General features: G+C 38.7%; 1 protein-coding gene across 9 annotated transcripts in view; it reads right to left on the bottom strand.

Annotated features, from left to right (window-relative positions):
• The window catches only part of LOC128703277 (calcium-activated chloride channel regulator 1), a 482,928-nt gene that overhangs the window by 177,986 nt on the left and 284,662 nt on the right, over positions 1–20,280 (bottom strand). For 8 of the 9 annotated variants that reach the window (XM_070103296.1, XM_070103298.1, XM_070103299.1 and 5 more), the window contains 2 exons: positions 15,480–15,660; positions 2,276–2,408 (listed from right to left, as the gene is read on the bottom strand). In XM_070103296.1, the coding sequence (XP_069959397.1) occupies positions 2,276–2,408; positions 15,480–15,660 (314 nt within the window). Of the gene's footprint in view, positions 1–2,275; positions 2,409–15,479; positions 15,661–20,280 lie in introns of those variants that run through there. The other variant, XM_070103302.1, reaches the window with a different exon arrangement.

Below are 20,280 nucleotides of genomic sequence, written 5' to 3'. Positions count from 1 at the left end.
CCGCCTCAGACTATTCTGTTGAATACTACTCTTTGTGTTCTATTTGTGAGGAAATTATAGATCCATCTACCAACTTTTCCTGTTATTCCTTTATCACGCATTTTGTGCGCTATTACACCATGGTCACACTTGTCAAATGCTTTGGCAAAGTCTGTATATATTACATCTGCATTTTATTTGTCTTCTAGAGCATCCAGGACCTTGTCACAGTGGTCCAGTAGTTGAAACAGACATGAGTGACCTGCTCTAAACTTATGCTGCCCTGGGTTGTGTAACTGATGGTTATCCAGATGGGTGGTGTTCTTGCTTCTTAGAACCCTTTCAAAGATTTTTATAATATTTGATGTTAGAGCTATTGGTCTGTAGTTCTTTGCTATTGCTAACTGCCCCCTTTGTGGAGTGGGGCTATGTCTGTTGTTTCTAGCAGCTGTGGGACAACCCATGTCCATGCTCCCTCTCCTTAGGATGTTAAAAGTTCATGATAGGGGCTTCTTGCAGTTTTATTTATTTATTTATTTAATGTCTTTGCAAACAGTACATTGAGATTGTGTATATACAATAGTGGAATGCAATGCAAAGAGAGCCTCTATTATGCCTTGGCATTATGGGCCAACTTTAACATTATTTGCTTACATTCATCTTAATACTAAGAAATAGTATATCATAGTTGTACAGTAGGAAAGTAATTATTGATGAACACGGAGTTCCATGAGTCTGGGCCCGAGGCAGAGTGCATGGGCATGTCATTTATCACCTTTTCAGAGTCATCTGGCATCAGGATAATATCAGATAAATTTGAGTTTATCAAACTCTCTATCTCATAAAAAATTTATTTAGGTCTTCGACTCTCAGTCTGGTTAGCAGCTCGCTAAAAACAGAGTCATATTGGGATTTGAGTAGCTCACTCATTTCCTTGCTTTCATCTTTGTAGGACCCACCTTGTTCAAGTAGGGGCCCAATACTGGATGTTGTTCTCAACTTTGATTTGGCATAAGAAAAGAAATATTTTGGGTTTCTTTCTATTTCATTTATGGCTTTTAGTTCTTCCCACATTTCTTGACTCCTGTGTTTGACGATGCTATACAAGGCACTTCACGGCAAAACAATAAATAAATAAGTTGTACATGTATGGTATACAATACTGACAAGATGAAGAATTAGACACATGCAACATCAGGGTATCTTTATTTGTAAACATTTCACCATGCAGTGGTGAAATGTCTAGAAATTCAAGGCCATAATGGGAAGACTGTAGAACTATATACAAAAAACAATAAGCGCCACCACAGACAAACTCTGGGTTGGTAAATAAATCAATTCCTTAATGTTTCATATGTTTATAGAAATGTATAAATATTGTCAGCCTCATAAGTTAGGCTCAAGAGCCCATAGCAAAATATGGCAACTTGACCTTGATAGTCCCAATCTCCGATATCTGCATTTTTCTCCAGTGAATGTGGTGCTTATTCCTGCCATGCAGTGCCTGATATATCATAAACACTGATCAATAAACAGGTAAACCCTACATAAATGGAAAATTGAAACAGGAAGTAGAAAAGGATGCATATATTTAAGTTTAAATCAGAGATATTTATCAATAAACACATACTTCAACAGACCCCTCAGCAGAGATGCCTTGATGCTGGAGATGGGCTCTTGATCCAGGGAATTAGACCTATTCTTGACTCACAAAATCGTAATGACACGATTGCAAACAAACCATACCACGGGCGGGATTGAACCCACGGTCAGAGTGTCAAAACTCCAGACCGTCGCGTTAGCCACTGGTCCAGTGGCTAACGTGACGGTCTGGAGTTTTGAGACTCTCTGACCACGGGTTCAATGCCGCCCATGGTATGGTTAGACCTATTCTTCTTCTTCTTATATCACACCTAATTGCCTCCCATTTTCCCAAATGCTGCATTACTCTACAGATTTATCACTCCTTCCCGTGAATGTAATAAAAATAACAATGCTTCAACAGAGATGCCCTTAAACATGTTGGATTTTATTTTAAATGGGAATGAGCTAAACCTGTAAGTGTCATACACCACCTGGAGAAGAGACATTCAAATTCAATCCAAGGATAGGGAAGGCAAGTCAAGTTCCTTGGATCAAGAGTCCCTCACTGGAATAAAGGCACCTCCCATGAGGGTAACATCTACTGAAGAGAATCTCTGATTGAGGCCAATATAAGATAACTAGCCTTTTCTACTCCATGTTATCTTTTCTGTCAATGTGAGATTTATATGTTCATCTCTGAAGATCTCCTCACCATATCACTGAAGATAAGAGGGTAAGACATGAGTGAAGAGGTTGCTCGTTGATCTTTGTATGGCAGGAAGCGACAGTTCTCATCAGGTTCTCCTCGAGTCGTTAGTGTACATATACTCCTCCCTCTCCTGTCTCTGCAAAGTGTCAAGAATGCTTATTCGTTACAGATGTCACTACAGCTAACCGATACAAACCATAATTCAGATATAAACAATTCTGTAATTCTTTCAGACTAATACAAAATCTACTATATTAGGAAAGCAAAACATTATCACAAAATAATAATTTGTCCTAGGTTGTAGGAGGGTAGACAGCAACCACCCAAGGAGGTATTACTGTCCTGCCAAGTGAGTGTGAAATGGAAACCTGTAATTATTTTCCATTGCTGGTGTTTTTTCTGTCTCGTAAACGTGCAAGATTTCAGGTACATCTTGCTACTTCTACTTACATTTAGGTCACACTACACATCCATATATATACACACACCCCTCTGGCTTTTCTTGTATTTTCTTCCTAGTCCTTCTTGTTTATTTCCTTTTATCTCCATGGGGAGGTGAAAAAGAATTCTTCCTCTGTAAGCCATGCATGATGTAAGAGGTGACTAAAATGCTGGGAGCAAGAGGCTATTAACCCCTTCTCCTGTATATATTACTAAAGTGAAAAGGAAAAACTTTTGCTTTTCCTTTCATGCCACTCTGCCTTGGTGGGATATGGCCTGTATATTGAAAGAGTAATAATAAGAAGAAAACCTTTAATAAGAATATTTTTTTAACACATTGACTGTTTTCCACCGAGGTAGGGTGGCTTGCCAAAGAAGAAACACTTTTATCGTCACTCACTCCATTACTGTCTTGCCAGAGAAGTGCCAATACTACAGTTAAAAAACTGCAACATATTTCCACACCTTCTTCAAAGAGCAGGTAATGCATTCTCCAACTCCAGGACTCAAGTTCAGCTAACCGGTTTCCCTGAATCTCTTCATAAACATTACTTTGCTCACACTCCAACAGCATGTCAAGTCATAAAAACTATTTGCCTTCACTCACTCCTATCTAACATGCTCATGCACACTCTCTGGAAGTACAAGGCTCTAGCACACAAAACCTCCTTTACCCCCCTCCCCAACCTTTCCTAGGATGACCCCTACCCCACCTTCTTTCCACTACAGATTATATGCCTTCAAAGTCATTCTATTTTGTTCCATCCCTCTCTATATGTCTGAATCACCTCAACAACCCCTCCTCAGCTCTCTGGATAAAACTTTTAGAAACCTCGTACTTCCTCCTAATCTCCAAGCTATGAATTCTCTGCATAATATTCACACCACACATTGCCCTCAAACATAATATCTCCAATGCCTCCAACCTTCTCCCTGTTGCAATATTCACCACCCATGCTTCACTCCCATATAAGAGTGTTGGTACCACTATACTCATATACATTCCCCTCTTTGCTTCCAAGTGTAATGTTCTTTGTCTCCACAGACTACTCAGTGCTTCACTCACCTTCACTCCCCTCATAATTCTATGGTTCAACTCATCTTTTGTAGACCCATCTGCAGACAAGTCATCTCCCACATATGTGAATACATTCACTTCCTCCATATGCCCTCCCTCTAATTTGATATCCAATCTTTCATTTCCTAAATATTTTTATCTTCATCACCTTGCTCTTTCCTATGTTCACTTTGAATTTCATTCTTTTACATACCCTTCCAAACTCATTCAACAATCTCTGCAACTTTTCTTCAGAATAACCCAAAAACACAGTGTCATCAGCAAAGAGCAACTGTGACAACTTCTACTTTGTGTTAGATTCCGTATCTTTTAATCCCACACCTCTTTCCAACACCAGTGCATTCACTTCTCTTACAACCCCATCCATAAATATACTGAGCAACCATGGTGACAGTGTCATACAGAGGTCTGGTGATACCCGGGGCTGACTCATTGATTGTATGCCCCAAAGACTCAAGTATAGGGCTTAGTACTGAGAAATATTATGAGAAAGGGAGATATTTTCAACATAAAAATACAGATGAAACGTGAAATAAATACTTTATTCGATTTAACCCTTTGAGGGTCCGTCCCATAGATCTACGGCTTTACGTTCAGGGTCCAAACCGTAGATCTACGTCATGAGCTCAGCTCACTCTGATAAACTGTGAGTGGTACATTTGGGCCTAGATATGACAGAATACATCTATGTGGTATGTGTGCACCACATAAAACAGATCCTGCAGCACGCTGTGTATAATGAGAGAAAAAACTGAAATCATGATTTTTCGATTAAAACAGCGACTTTGCAGTGTTTTTTCGTATGTTTTTTATAGTTCTATTTGCGATTTCTTGTTCTCATTTGATAGAATGGAAGACATATTACAGAAATAGAGATGATTTTGATTGGTTTTAGCATTGGAAATGGCTTGAAACTGAGCTCAAAGTAGCAGAAATGTTAAATTTTTGCCGATATTCAAGAGTAAACAAACGACCTCACACGTCTAATACACGTCAGCTGGTGGGTCTAATATGCATTCACAAATATGGTGATGATATTTATACAATTATTACAGTATTGCATAACAATAACTCTTCTATTTTTTGGTGTGAATAAAAATTCATTATGTGAATAAAAAATCAAAATGGAATTTATTTGTAAAGCCTCAAAACGTAACTAATGAACAGAGGAAATGTTAATTTAGTTCCAGGAATACCTACATTGTTTATTCTGGACCCTATTTTGAAATTGGAATATTTTGAACTTTGTGTTAAATTGACCAAATTAACAATTTCAGATCACTTTAATTTGTAGTTGAGAGAGTTGACTTGGCGATTTCTTGTGCTCAATCGATAGAATAGAAGTAATACTAGTGAAATAGCTAAGAATTTGGTTGACTGGAGTAATGTAATTGGCCTAAAATGGGAGTCAAAGTCGGCAAAATCGCCGATTCGTAAATATCGCTGACACATCAAAATTCGTGAGAGCATAATTTCGTCAATTTTCCATCAAATTTCGTACTTTTTGTTTTATTACCCTCACAAAAAGATTCTCTACCATTTCATAAGAAAAAATAACAAATTTTTTTTTTTTTAATTCTTGGACACTGGGGCACCACTTCAGATTTGGGCCTTGGACCCTGAAGGGGTTAAATATAAATCGACCAAATTTATTAATTTCTTTTCCCCAAATGATACCTCCTGTCAGAAAATACGTGAACTACTTCACTTTTTACATCAACTGTGAGAAATTCTTTTTCAATGCTTATTCAAGCCAGGTTGGTCAGTCGCTCCTGTGACATTGGAGACCTCAGATATGTTTTTATTAATTTCAGTTTTGAAAATGACCTTTCACAACTTGAAACTGAAAATGCAATTGTAAGCAGTAATCTGTATGAAACACACAGCGTCGGAAAGACATCCCTTCCATACTGCAGTAAAGACTCCAGAGCATCTTGAGGATCGGGGGAATTCTATTCCCTCCAGCTCAAAGGAGCATCACAATATCAATAATTTCGTCATATAACTGAATGGCTGCCACATCATTATCATAATAATTTGCAAAGTCTGAACATTCCTTTTTTAACTTCTTTCTTTTTTGTTCATCTTCAGTTACTACTGAATTCAAGTTCAGAAGAAATGAAAAATCAGTCACTGAATCCTTGAAGACGAACGCTGAGTCCTTGAAGATGGACACTGCAGTCTTCAATTTCCATTTCTAATCGGTTCACAATCTTTACCATAACGCTATTCATTTCTTCTTGTGCCATCAGTCCACTATCTCTCGCTGACTGTTCAGGCATTATTCTTCTTCTCCTTGTTTGTGCAATTGATAGTCCCCAATTTTCACAATATTCATTAGCCAAGTGTATTGCATTGTGGATAATTTCGTCATTCTTCAAATTCAAGATATGAATAAGTCCTTTCAAATCACAAGAAGCTTCATGGAACCCCATTTTCGGATCCTGCGAATGTTTTGAGACTTTCTCCACTGATGATAAATCTGTGTGGCGGCACCATTTTCTCTGGACAGAAAGGGTACACCGTGTTAAAGGAATAAAGGGCTAACCACTCCCTCTGTAGTGTGGTGAGCCTCCAAAAGCTGATTTATCACTGCTGAAATTTCAAAATCACTATCTTATTTCCCTCTCTAATTGGATGCTACCCCACCCATTTGGATGCCCAGGCCACCACCCCTTTGGCCTCCCCTCCTCTGCACGCCACTGCATGGTGACATCACACATCCCTGTCTAAGGCCTACTTTTACTGGGAAATACTCTCCCTCTCTCCTATATACACTAACCTGAGCCTCACTAGCCTCGTAAAACCTCTTCACTGCTTTCAGTAACCTACCACCTAATCCATACACTGGCAACATCTGCCACATTGCTTCTCTATCCACCTTATCATAAGCCTTTTCCAACTCCATAAATGCAACAAAATCCTCTTTGCCCCTTATTTAAATATTATTCACTTATATGCTTCTCTATAAACACCTGGTCTACACATCCCCAACCCTTCCTAAAGCCTCCTTGTTCATCTGCAATCCTGCTCTCCATCTTACTCTTAATTCTTTCAATAAGTCTACCATACACTTTACCAGGTACACTCAAAAGGCTTATTCCCATAAAACTCTTACACTCCCTTTTGTCCCCCTTGCCTGTATGTAAAGTAAAAGGACACAAGTGCAACTAATGTGACATTTTATTGTGGCAATATGTCAATTATAAGGGAACGGCAGCGGCAGCAACGGTATCCTACCAGCTCTTCTTTCTCAAAAAAACATCGCCCATCAAAACTTGTGATGGCCTAAGTGAAAGTTCAACTACATGAACCCACGTAGACCACAACATGACCCAAGAATACTAAGAATGTAACCCAAATCTTGACAAAATTAGAAGATCTAAGGAAGACAGCCCTGCTAACCCAAACACTGCCTCCGCTGCCAGACAATCACTTAACCCAAGCTCCGAGAAAACAAGCCTTCTCCTCCATTGCTACACAGTATCTACTTCAGTGATACTATGAAAGGATATCGCAGAAGAAACAACACCAGTAATAAAAGAATAACAGCAAGGACCCTAGAACTCAACTTGTCTACCCAGCAGGACGCCAGTGTATCATCAACCCCCCTCACCACCGCCACCCAGGGAACAACAACAACAACAACAAACATGGCTGACTCCCCCTCCAACTCCACTCCCTTCAAAGGATTCACCCATGATAACTCAGGTATGATTATTCCTGACAATATCAAGGACTACATCATTGCTCTAGAAAATGAAATCAAAGATATCAAAGCAGCACTCGAGCGACGAGATTCCAAGATAACCAACCTCGAGAATAAGATCCAAAACCTTGAAGAGAAGATTACATCGGGAAGTGTTGACACAGAAAATACTCTAAAAGCAGCTATAGCCAGTCACACTGAGCAAATAACAACAATAAATATGAAGGTTGAAGAAGCAATCAAGGACTGGAATCAGAACATGCACACTCGACTAAATGAATACCTTGATTTCCAAGACGACAAAACTGAACAAGATAAGTTGTCTGATGCAGTTATAATAAACAGTCCACACATTCCTAGTGACATAACACAAGCACAGTGCAAAGAAACTGCTGTCAGGATAATACAGAACCACGTACAAGTCATCGTGCAAAACAATGAAATCAAAGAAACACGTTTGCTAGGAAAACCAGGAAGTAAACACAGTATAATGATCAGACTTCATTCATACGATAAAAGAAAGGACCTAATTAAATCAGCAATTACAATGAAAAATGGAGTGTACATAAATGAGTGTCTAACAAAAAAACGTCAAAACCTTCTGTTCAGGCTGAGAAAACTTAAACAGGAAAACAAAATACATCAGTGTTTCACGCGAGATGGGAAAATACTAGTAAGGAAAACATCAACAGGACAACAATATACCATCTCAAACGAACATGATTTCTCTACCTTCCTTAGAAAAGCTGACATTTCTGTAACAGATTAGATAAGTGCCCTTAATACATATATACGTGTGGTGCATATAGTGTACGTTACTATTATATTGTACATTATTATTTTTATTATTTTTCATCACTAGCTAATGCCAACTACCTCCAATACTCTATACTTCTTTCTTACTGCTATTAATTGCTCATAATTTTAAATTACAAGTCAAATCTTACTCCAAATTAATAATATTCATTTTTCTTACCTGTCCATTTAATTTTGTTTATCACTACTTGTTTTTTAGTCACTTTTCATTGTGTATGCAATTAGTGTATATTCCAATTACTTTTTTGCAAGTACCAAAACTATCTTTTGCTAGCTAGTTCCAACTACCTCATTTTTTTTACTTTTATTGTGCAATAAACTGCTCAATTTATCTAATATTACAAATCAGATCTTACTCCTAAACCAATATTATTTCATAGTGACCATCTGTCCATTTAACTTTGTTTACCATTACTTAATTTTAGTCCCTTATATATTTTCTCCTTTATTTTAGCTTTATATAACTACCCTAGTTTATACATTCACAATTGTTAAAATAATCAAGGTGCTATTCTCAGGTGCTAAAGTAGAACAAGTTCACAATTTTGCCATTATATTCCAAAGCTCATTTATTTTATGGTACTACCTACTATCATATTCCCAAGCTCCATTATTTGATCATCACTTTATTTGTACTAGTCCCTTTTATATTGTCTCCTTTATTTTAGCTTAAAAAAAAAAAAGAACTACCTTAGTTCATTATTTTACATTTGTTAAATAATTCAGGTGCTATTTTTTAGCTTAAGACTATTTACTTTGTTTTATACTTAATTCTAACTATAGATTCACTACAAATCTTATGATTACAAGCATTGATCCTGATACCAACCTCTTATTTAATGACTTAAATGAATCAAACAGTTACTGTAATTACTACACTGCAGAACAATCAAAGGCACTTCTCAGTGCCAACAACAACATAACTATCTTTAACTACAATATCAGATCTTTAAGCAAGCATTACGATGACCTCATAGCATTACTAAATTCCTTACATGCCAATATGTCCATCATTACACTAACTGAAACCTGGCTAAAGCCTGATAGTACAGATGTCTATGCCATTCCTGGTTACACAGCCATACATAACTGTAGGCCAGACCAACAAGGGGGAGGCACAGCCATATACTACTCAGACCAACTAGAATGTATCACTAATACTTGCACAAGAGATGAACATGGGGAATATATAATAGCCAAATTCAAATCCAAATACCTACAAAAACCTCTCACATTGATAAACATCTACAGAGTTCCACAGTCAAACATTAGCCAATTTAGTCAAAACCTAGGAAGTATGATAACTGATGCACGCATGAACAAAGATCACTTACTACTCTCAGGTGACTTCAATATAAATCTCCTGCAAGACCAGGACCCACACGTTACTGAATTCACAAACACAATGAGTAACTGTATGTTGCTACCAACAGTAACAAAACCTACAAGAGTTACAGAGACTAGTGTTTCCCTACTTGACCACATCTGGACCAACACCATATCCCCTTTAAAATCAGGCATAATTACAGATAATACCACAGACCACTACCCTACTTTCCTCATAACAACTCTTGGTAAATTACCCCAAGACACTACTAAAGTCACCTTCAGACTTCACAATGAGGCAGCCATTAATAACTTCACAACAGCAGTAGCAAACATTGACTGGCACACTGAGCTAGAAATCAATACAGATATTGACGAATGTATTAATAATTTTCTAAAAAAGACCCAATACCTCTATAACAAGCACTGCCCTAAAAAAACTAAGCAGATGACAGCTAAGAGACTGAACAGTCCCTGGCTAACACCCAGCATTCTCAAATCCATAAATACAAAACACCAATATGAAAAACAGTACAGAATGGGTCACATAACCAGAGACCAAACAAAACGTTACTCGTCAATCCTAACCAGCCTGATAAGAAGGGCAAAAAAATTGTATTATGAGAACAGATTATCCAACTTACGAGGTGATATAAAAAAGACCTGGAAAACCCTATCAGAAATTCTGGGAACAAAAAAGATATCACGAAATAGCGAAATAAAATTAGCAAAATCAGATGAACCCCAACTCCCACCAACAGAAACAGCAAACAGACTCAATGATTTCTTCTCCACTATAGGACAAAACCTTGCCAATAAAATCCCAAGCTCAGATACCCCACCAAATGACTACCTCACCGGCAACTACCCGAACACACTGTTCCTAGCTCCGACTAACCCATACGAAGTCTCCCTTATTATCAACGCACTAAAAAACAAGGCAGGAGATTTAAATATCTTACTACCCTTTATATACAAAAAAGTGTCACAAGTGCTATCACCAATCATTGCAACACTCTTTAACAAATCCATTGAATCCTCCACCTTCCCTACAGTACTCAAAATAGCAAGGGTCACCCCGATCCACAAAGGAGGAGACCAAACAGAGTTGAATAACTATAGGCCAATATCCAACTTACACCCTCTCTCAAAAATCTTCGAAAAATTAATTCATAAACGAATCTACTCCTACCTTATCTCCCAAAACATACTCAACCCCTGCCAATTTGGATTCAGGCCTAATAAAAATACTAATGATGCTATTATACACATGCTAGAACATATATACACTGCAATAGAGAAAAAAGAAGTCCCACTGGGGATCTTCATTGACTTACGTAAAGCTTTTGATACAGTTGACCATGACTTGCTCCACGTAAAATTGTCACACTATGGTATAAGAGGGCACTCCCTCAACTACCTCAAGTCATACCTCAGCAACAGAAGCCAATATGTGTACGCAAATGGGGCAAACTCTTCTGCACAACCAATTACAGTTGGTGTCCCACAGGGAAGTGTCCTTGGCCCTCTTCTCTTTCTCCTATACATAAATGACCTACCAAATGCTTCGCAATTACTCAAACCCACACTATTTGCTGATGACACAACATACGTCTTCTCCCACCCGAGCCCAGTCACGCTAGCCAATACTGTAAATACCGAATTACAGAAAATATCTACCTGGATGAGTACTAACAAACTTACACTAAACATTGACAAAACCTACTTCATTCAGTTTGGTAACAGAGCTACAGATGTCCCTCTTAACATAATGATAAACGGATCACCTATCACAAAGCTAACAGAGGGAAAATTCTTAGGAATCCACCTTGATAATAGACTCAAATTTCATACACATATACAACAAATTTCTAAGAAAATTTCCAAGACTGTAGGCATACTATCGAAGATACGGTACTATGCTCCACAGTCAGCCCTCCTGGCCCTATATCACTCTCTTATTTACCCCTATCTCACCTATGGAATTTGTGCATGGGGCTCAACAACAAGTAACCATCTCAGACCACTAATTACCCAACAAAAGGCTGCAGTTAGAATGATAACAAATTCTCACTACAGGCAGCACACTCCACCAATATTCAATACACTCAACCTACTCACCATACAAAACATCCATACTTATTACTGCACCTATTACATACATAGAACACTCAACTCTGATATTAACCCTCCCCTCAAACATCTCCTTGCCAACCTCAACAGAACACATGACCATAACACAAGGCACAGATCACTCTTTGATATTCCTCGTGTCCATCTCACGCTATGCAAAAACTCAATGCACATAAAAGGCCCTAAAATCTGGAATTCATTACCTGTAAATATAAAAGAAACACTACCTGTTTATAAATTCAAGTCTCTTCTCAAAGATCACTTACTCACCCAAAACCAAATAAATACTGAATAACTGAACCTTATAAATTGTATATGTTAAGTGAATGTATAGGAGCCTTTGAACCAAGTGAGAGAGTAATTGTGGTAGGGGACTTGAATGCTAAAGTAGGAGAAACTTTTAGAGAGGGTGTGGTAGGTAAGTTTGGGGTGCCAGGTGTAAATGATAATGGGAGCCCTTTGATTGAACTTTGTATAGAAAGGGGTTTAGTTATAGGTAATACATATTTTAAGAAAATGAGGATAAATAAGTATACACGATATGATGTAGGGCGAAATGACAGTAGTTTGTTGGATTATGTATTGGTAGATAAAAGACTGTTGAGTAGACTTCAGGATGTACATGTTTATAGAGGGGCCACAGATATATCAGATCACTTTCTAGTTGTAGCTACACTGAGAGTAAAAGGTAGATGGGATACAAGGAGAATAGAAGCATCAGGGAAGAGAGAGGTGAAGGTTTATAAACTAAAAGAGGAGGCAGTTAGGGTAAGATATAAACAGCTATTGGAGGATAGATGGGCTAATGAGAGCATAGGCAATGGGGTCGAAGAGGTATGGGGTAGGTTTAAAAATGTAGTGTTAGAGTGTTCAGCAGAAGTTTGTGGTTACAGGAAAGTGGGTGCAGGAGGGAAGAGGAGCGATTGGTGGAATGATGATGTAAAGAGAGTAGTAAGGGAGAAAAAGTTAGCATATGAGAAGTTTTTACAAAGTAGAAGTGATGCAAGGAGGGAAGAGTATATGGAGAAAAAGAGAGAAGTTAAGAGAGTGGTGAAGCAATGTAAAAAGAGAGCAAATGAGAGAGTGGGTGAGATGTTATCAACAAATTTTGTTGAAAATAAGAAAAAGTTTTGGAGTGAGATTAACAAGTTAAGAAAGCCTAGAGAACAAATGGATTTGTCAGTTAAAAATAGGAGAGGAGAGTTATTAAATGGAGAGTTAGAGGTATTGGGAAGATGGAAGGAATATTTTGAGGAATTGTTAAATGTTGATGAAGATAGGGAAGCTGTGATTTCGTGTATAGGGCAAGGAGGAATAACATCTTGTAGGAGTGAGGAAGAGCCAGTTGTGAGTGTGGGGGAAGTTCGTGAGGCAGTAGGTAAAATGAAAGGGGGTAAGGCAGCCGGGATTGATGGGATAAAGATAGAAATGTTAAAAGCAGGTGGGGATATAGTTTTGGAGTGGTTGGTGCAATTATTTAATAAATGTATGGAAGAGGGTAAGGTACCTAGGGATTGGCAGAGAGCATGCATAGTTCCTTTGTATAAAGGCAAAGGGGATAAAAGAGAGTGCAAAAATTATAGGGGGATAAGTCTGTTGAGTGTACCTGGTAAAGTGTATGGTAGAGTTATAATTGAAAGAATTAAGAGTAAGACGGAGAATAGGATAGCAGATGAACAAGGAGGCTTTAGGAAAGGTAGGGGGTGTGTGGACCAGGTGTTTACAGTGAAACATATAAGTGAACAGTATTTAGATAAGGCTAAAGAGGTCTTTGTGGCATTTATGGATTTGGAAAAGGCGTATGACAGGGTGGATAGGGGGGCAATGTGGCAGATGTTGCAAGTGTATGGTGTAGGAGGTAGGTTACTGAAAGCAGTGAAGAGTTTTTACGAGGATAGTGAGGCTCAAGTTAGAGTATGTAGGAAAGAGGGAAATTTTTTCCCAGTAAAAGTAGGCCTTAGACAAGGATGTGTGATGTCACCGTGGTTGTTTAATATATTTATAGATGGGGTTGTAAGAGAAGTAAATGCGAGGGTCTTGGCAAGAGGCGTGGAGTTAAAAGATAAAGAATCACACACAAAGTGGGAGTTGTCACAGCTGCTCTTTGCTGATGACACTGTGCTCTTGGGAGATTCTGAAGAGAAGTTGCAGAGATTGGTGGATGAATTTGGTAGGGTGTGCAAAAGAAGAAAATTAAAGGTGAATACAGGAAAGAGTAAGGTTATGAGGATAACAAAAAGATTAGGTGATGAAAGATTGAATATCAGATTGGAGGGAGAGAGTATGGAGGAGGTGAACGTATTCAGATATTTGGGAGTGGACGTGTCAGCGGATGGGTCTATGAAAGATGAGGTGAATCATAGAATTGATGAGGGAAAAAGAGTGAGTGGTGCACTTAGGAGTCTGTGGAGACAAAGAACTTTGTCCTTGGAGGCAAAGAGGGGAATGTATGAGAGTATAGTTTTACCAACGCTCTTATATGGGTGTGAAGCGTGGGTGATGAATGTTGCAGCGAGGAGAAGGCTGGAGGCAGTGGAGATGTCATGTCTGAGAGCAATGTGTGGTGTGAATATAATGCAGAGAATTCGTAGTTTGGAAGTTAGGAGGAGGTGCGGGATTACCAAAACTGTTGTCCAGAGGGCTGAGGAAGGGTTGTTGAGGTGGTTCGGACATGTAGAGAGAATGGAGCGAAACAGAATGACTTCAAGAGTATATCAGTCTGATGTTTCTCACAATTATATCACATAAATGTTAAACCTAAAACCCAATCTAACTTTATTATTTTTTAAATACACTACCTAACAGAATACTCCATTCTACTGAATTTACAACAATGCATGCAACCATATGACCTGTCTTTGTAATACTCACTTGTGCTTTATAGTAATCTGTTTACATTAATGTTTTTCACTGATTTCATCATTGCTTAGTTAATCTTAAGTTAATTTTAAGCCAGCCCGTAATGCTATGCATAGTATAAGTGGCTTTGGCATGCTGCTCTTATCTGTATTTTTTTGTACCTCTGTATGTGTGCTCAAATTATAAATAAATAAATAAATAAAAAACATTTCGCTCTCCAGGAGCTTTGTCAAGCCGTTACCCTAATGTGACATTTTATTGTGGCAACGTTTCACTCTCCAGGAACGTTACCACAATAAAATGTCACATTAGTTGCACTTGTGTCCTTTTACTTTACATATTGTCGGCAATTCTACCAACATTATTACAGTCCTTCTTGCCTGTTTACAAAGGAACTATGTATTCTCTCTGACAATCCCTAGGTACCTTCCTCACTTTCATACAGTAAATAAAATATAAAAATACAGTAGTACCTTAAGATACGAACAGCTCATAACTTGAACAATTATGTAAGTGTATTTATGTAAGTGGTTTTGTAAGTGTATTTTTGGGGGTCTGAAACAGATTAATCTAATTTACATTATTCCTTATGGGAACAAATTCGTTCGGTATTGGCACTCGAACACTCTTCTGGAACAAATTAAGTTCATATCCTGAGGTACCACTGTATATACAGTAGCAGTAAAACCTCAATTTAACAAAGCCTGTTTTACTTGATTTTGGTTTTAACAAAATCCATTATCGTTACAGTTCGCTGGATAATTTGATTTCAGATTTAACAAAGTAGTACATTATTTCCAGACTTGTCTATTACTGTTACAGTGAGAGAAGGATACTTTGCTTACATACGACGTCCTTCCACTGGTGTGTTAGCACAATATGTGGGAAGAATTGTGCCACCACCTGGAACTCCACTAGTGTTTTCATCCCAGATATAGAAGAGTGGGAAGCTTTCATCACCAGGGTAACCCAGCTCGTCGAACACACCCCACCTCAACTTGGCCCATTCCATCAGTAGTACCTTGCCTGTTACAGAAAATGTAAGCTAAATTTTTGCCATTTTTCAATAAACTTTATATAGCACCAGTACATATTGTACAATTCAAAATACTACAATAGACAATACTGTACAAATATGCAAAGCAATGATCAATACAAAGTGAGAAACCACTTAGTGACATGTCACACATGTAACAAATCTGTATATTTCTGCCTGTAGTAAGATAAGTAGGTCTCTGACTGAACCTGAAATACATAGATGACATTACACAAATAACCTGCACATATCAGAGAGAAGCTTATGATGCATTTTGGTCCAACATGGACTATTTACAAGTCACACTAACACAGAGTGAAGAAGCCAGTACAATATATATATATATATATATATATATATATATATATATATATATATATATATATATATATATATATATATATATATCTATATATATATATAATATATATTTTTGTTTTTTTTTTTCAACCAGTCGGCCCCCTCCCACCGAGGCGCGGGTGTTCGGGAGAGGGGTGGGAGTAAATGATGGGGAATCAAATTCAAAATGGGAATTGACACAGTTACTTTTTGCTGATGATACTGTGCTTATGGGAGATTCTAAAGAAAAATTGCAAAGGTTAGTGGATGAGTTTGAGAATGTGTGTAAAGGTGGAAAGTTGAAAGTGAACATAGAAAAGAGTAAGGTGATGAGGGTATCAAATGATTTAGATAAAGAAAAAATGGATATCAAATTGGGGAGGAGGAGTATGGAAGAAGTGAATGTTTTCAGATACTTGGTAGTTGACGTGTCGGCGGATGGATTTATGAAGGATGAGGTTAATCATAGAATTGATGAGGGAAAAAAGGTGAGTGGTGCGTTGAGGTATATGTGGAGTCAAAAAACGTTATCTATGGAGGCAAAGAAGGGAATGTATGAAAGTATAGTAGTACCAACACTCTTATATGGATGTGAAGCTTGGGTGGTAAATGCAGCAGCGAGGAGACGGTTGGAGGCAGTGGAGATGTCCTGTCTAAGGGCAATGTGTGGTGTAAATATTATGCAGAAAATTCGGAGTGTGGAAATTAGGAGAAGGTGTGGAGTTAATAAAAGCATTAGTCAGAGGGCAGAAGAGGGGTTGTTGAGGTGGTTTGGTCATTTAGAGAGAATGGATCAAAGTAGAATGACATGGAAAGCATATAAATCTATAGGGGAAGGAAAGAGGGGTAGGGGTCGTCCTCGAAAGGGTTGGAAAGAGGGGGTAAAGGAGGTTTTGTGGGCGAGGGGCTTGGACTTCCAGCAAGCGTGCATGAGCGTGTTAGATAGGAGTGAATGGAGACGAATGATACTTGGGACCTGACGATCTGTTGGAGTGTGAGCAGGGTAATATTTAGTGAAGGGATTCAGGGAAACCGGTTATTTTCATATAGTCAGACTTGAGTCCTGGAAATGGGAAGTACAATGCCTGCACTTTAAAGGAGGGGTTTGGGATATTGGCAGTTTGGAGGGATATGTTGTGTATCTTTATACGTATATGCTTCTAAACTGTTGTATTCTGAGCACCTCTGCAAAAGCAGTGATAATGTGTGAGTGCGGTGAAAGTGTTGAATGATGATGAAAGTATTTTCTTTTTGGGGATTTTCTTTCTTTTTTGGGTCACTCTGCCTCGGTGGGAGACGACCGACTTGTTGAAATATATATATATATATATATATATATATATATATATATATATATATATATATATATATATATATATATATATATATATATATATATATATATATGGACCCCCGGTTAACGATTTTAATCCGTGCAAGAGGGCTCATCGTTATGCGAAATAATCGTTATGCGAATGAATTTTCCCCATAAGAAATAATGGAAATAAAATTAATCCGTGCAAGACGCCCAAAATTATTAAAAAAATTTTTTTTACCACATGAAATGTTAATTTTAATACACACAAACTGAAAAAGGCATGCACAATTACATGACACTTACTTTTATTGAAGATCTGGTGATGATTGATGGGATGGGAGGAGGGGAGAGCATTATCTTCTTACTGTTTAGAAGGGGAATCCCCTTCCATTAGGACTTGAGGTAGCAAGTCCTTTTCTGGGGTTACTTCCCTTCTTCTTTTAATGCCACTAGGACCAGCTTGAGAGTCACTGGACCTCTGTCGCACAACAAATCTGTCCATAGAGCTCTGTACCTCCCGTTCCTTCAAGACTTTCCTAAAATGGGCCATAACATTGTCATTGAAATAGTCACCAGCACGGCTTGCAACACCTGTGTCAGGGTGATTTTCATCTATAAAGGTTTGCAGTTCAACCCACTGTGCACACATTTCCTTAATCTTTGAAGTAGGCACAATGGATTCCACAACTGGCATAGGCTTCTCAGGGTTAGCCCCAAACCCTTCAAAATCTTTCTTAATTTCCATACTAATTCTCACCCTTTTTACCACAGGGTTGGCACTAGAAGCTTTCTTGGGGCCCATGGTCACTTATTTTCCAGAAACAGCACCGAAAACACTGTAATAATACGAAATATTCCGAGTGTATGCTTGGATGTTACCGCGGAGGCTGGCTGGTAAACAATGGGACGGCCGGCACATGTGAGGGCACATTGGACGCGTCTCGGACGAAAATCGGTAAGCGGGTTTTTAATCGGTATGCGCGGCAAAAATTTTGCGATAAAAGTAATCGTTATGCGGAAAAATCGCTATGTGATGCCAACGTTATGCGGGGGTCCACTGTATATTTATTATTATCACACTGGCCGATTCCCACCAAGGCAGGGTGGCCCGAAAAAGAAAAACTTTCACCATCATTCACTCCATCATTGTCTTGCCAGAAAGGTGCTTTACACTACAGTTTTTAAACTGCAACATTAACACCCCTCCTTCAGAGTGCAGGCACTGTACTTCCCATCTCCAGGACTCAAGTCCGGCCTGCCGGTTTCCCTGAACCCCTTCATAAATGTTACTTTGCTCACACTCCAACAGCACGTCAAGTATTAAAAACCATTCGTCTCCATTCACTCCTATCAAACACGCTCACGCATGCCTGCTGGAAGTCCAAGCCCCTCGCACACAAAACCTCCTTTACCCCCTCCCTCCAACCTTTCCTAGGCCGACCCCTACCCCGCCTTCCTTCCACTACAGACTGATACACTCTTGAAGTTATTCTATTTCGCTCCATTCTCTCCACATGTCCGAACCACCTCAACAACCCTTCCTCAGCCCTCTGGACAACAGTTTTGGTAATCCTGCACCTCCTCCTAACTTCCAAACTACGAATTCTCTGCACTATATTCACACCACACATTGCTCTCAGACATGACATCTCCACTGCCTCCAGCCTTCTCCTCGCTGCAACATTCATCACCCATGCTTCACACCCATATAAGAGCGTTGGTAAAACTATACTCTCATACATTCCCCTCTTTGCCTCCAAGGACAAAGTTCTTTGTCTCCACAGACTCCTAAGTGCACCACTCACCTTTTTCCCCTCATCAATTCTATGATTCACCTCATCTTTCATAGACCCATCCGCTGACACGTCCACTCCCAAATATCTGAATACATTCACCTCCTCCATACTCTCTCCCTCCAATCTGATATCCAATCTTTCATCACCTAATCTTTTTATCCTCATAACCTTACTCTTTCCTGTATTCACTTTCAATTTTCTTCTTTTGCACACCCTACCAAATTCATCCACCAATCTCTGCAACTTCTCTTCAGAATCTCCCAAGAGCACAGTGTCATCAGCAAAGAGCAAGTGTGACAACTCCCACTTTATGTGTGATTCTTTATCTTTTAACTCCACGCCTCTTGCCAAGACCCTCGCATTTACTTCTCTTACAACCCCATCTATAAATATATTAAACAACCACGGTGACATCACACATCCTTGTCTAAGGCCTACTTTTACTGGGAAATAATTTCCCTCTTTCCTACATGCTCTAACTTGAGCCTCACTATCCTCGTAAAAACTCTTCACTGCTTTCAGTAACCTACCTCCTACACCATACACCTGCAACATCTGCCACATTGCCTCCCTATCCACCCTGTCATACGCCTTTTCCAAATCCATAAATGTCACAAAGACCTCTTTAGCCTTATCTAAATACTGTTCACTTATATGTTTCACTGTAAACACCTGGTCCACACACCCCCTACCTTTCCTAAAGCCTCCTTGTTCATCTGCTATCCTATTCTCCATCTTACTCTTAATTCTTTCAATAATAACTCTACCATACACTTTGCCAGGTATACTCAACAGACTTATCCCCCTATAATTTTTGCACTCTCTTTTATCCCCTTTGCCTTTATACAAAGGAACTATGCATGCTCTCTGCCAATCCCTAGGTACCTTACCCTCTTCCATACATTTATTAAATAATTGCACCAACCACTCCAAAACTATATCCCCACCTGCTTTTAACATTTCTATCTTTATCCCATCAATCCCGGCTGCCTTACCCCCTTTCATTTTACCTACTGCCTCACGAACTTCCCCCACACTCACAACTGGCTCTTCCTCACTCCTACAAGATGTTGTTCCTCCTTGCCCTATACACGAAATCACGGCTTCCCTATCTTCATCAACATTTAACAATTCCTTTATATATATATATATATATA

Source organism: Cherax quadricarinatus, chromosome 85, assembly GCF_038502225.1.
Source record: "Cherax quadricarinatus isolate ZL_2023a chromosome 85, ASM3850222v1, whole genome shotgun sequence".
Classification (NCBI taxonomy): Eukaryota; Metazoa; Arthropoda; class Malacostraca; order Decapoda; family Parastacidae; genus Cherax; species Cherax quadricarinatus.
Note: the sequence above shows the minus strand (reverse complement) of the source record. Positions and strands in the feature narration are given on the sequence as shown.